The sequence below is a fragment of the Galeopterus variegatus genome, unplaced genomic scaffold (assembly GCF_000696425.1).
Source record: "Galeopterus variegatus unplaced genomic scaffold, G_variegatus-3.0.2 Scaffold6966, whole genome shotgun sequence".
NCBI lineage: Eukaryota > Metazoa > Chordata > Mammalia > Dermoptera > Cynocephalidae > Galeopterus > Galeopterus variegatus.
In genome coordinates this window covers 105,267-105,747 of record NW_007733077.1, presented here as the reverse complement: position 1 = coordinate 105,747, position 481 = coordinate 105,267, and the positions used below count along the sequence as shown (strand labels likewise).

Genomic DNA, 481 nt, shown 5'->3' with positions numbered 1-481 from the left:
CATTTACACATTCAAACGGGCCAGGGGGCCTCTAGTTGTGCAGCAGGGAAGGAAGAAGGCTGGGGGATCTGGAGGCAGGGCCCCTTCTGCTACCTCTGCTTCCTCTCTCGGGCTGAGTTGGCCCAGTCCCCAGGACAGACACGGAGGCCCAGAGGGACCCCTGCCCCACTCACCTTCATGCCTCACAGGGGACCTCCAGCCTGAAGGAGAGGATACAGGGTGGACATGGATAGAAGGGTCCCGCATGCCTCATCTTGCCCTGGCAGCAGCTCTGGAAATCCCCTCAACACCAGAATCCTTCCTCAAATTGGAAGCAGAACCCCCAAATTTTAGCGAGAGCTCCCATGTCCCTGGGCCCATGGACCCCAGCCCTGGCAGTCCCATTTCCCCCTGACATCAACCAACAGCCACTGTCTCACTGTCTGCACCTCACCAGAAGATGTGCGGATATAGACCTGGGAGGGGCCAGAGAGAAAAAGTC

The 481-nt window shown here is 58.6% G+C and overlaps 1 protein-coding gene across 1 annotated transcript in view; it reads right to left on the bottom strand.

Moving 5' to 3' along the window:
• Nucleotides 1-329: 329 nt before the first annotated feature.
• Nucleotides 330-481, bottom strand: part of LOC103606931 (transcription factor Sp2-like) — an 8,708-nt gene continuing 8,556 nt past the window's right edge. Inside the window, exon 4 of the mRNA XM_008591492.1 lies at nucleotides 330-455. Within this exon, the coding sequence (XP_008589714.1) occupies nucleotides 330-455 (126 nt within the window). The remainder of the gene's footprint in view (nucleotides 456-481) is intronic.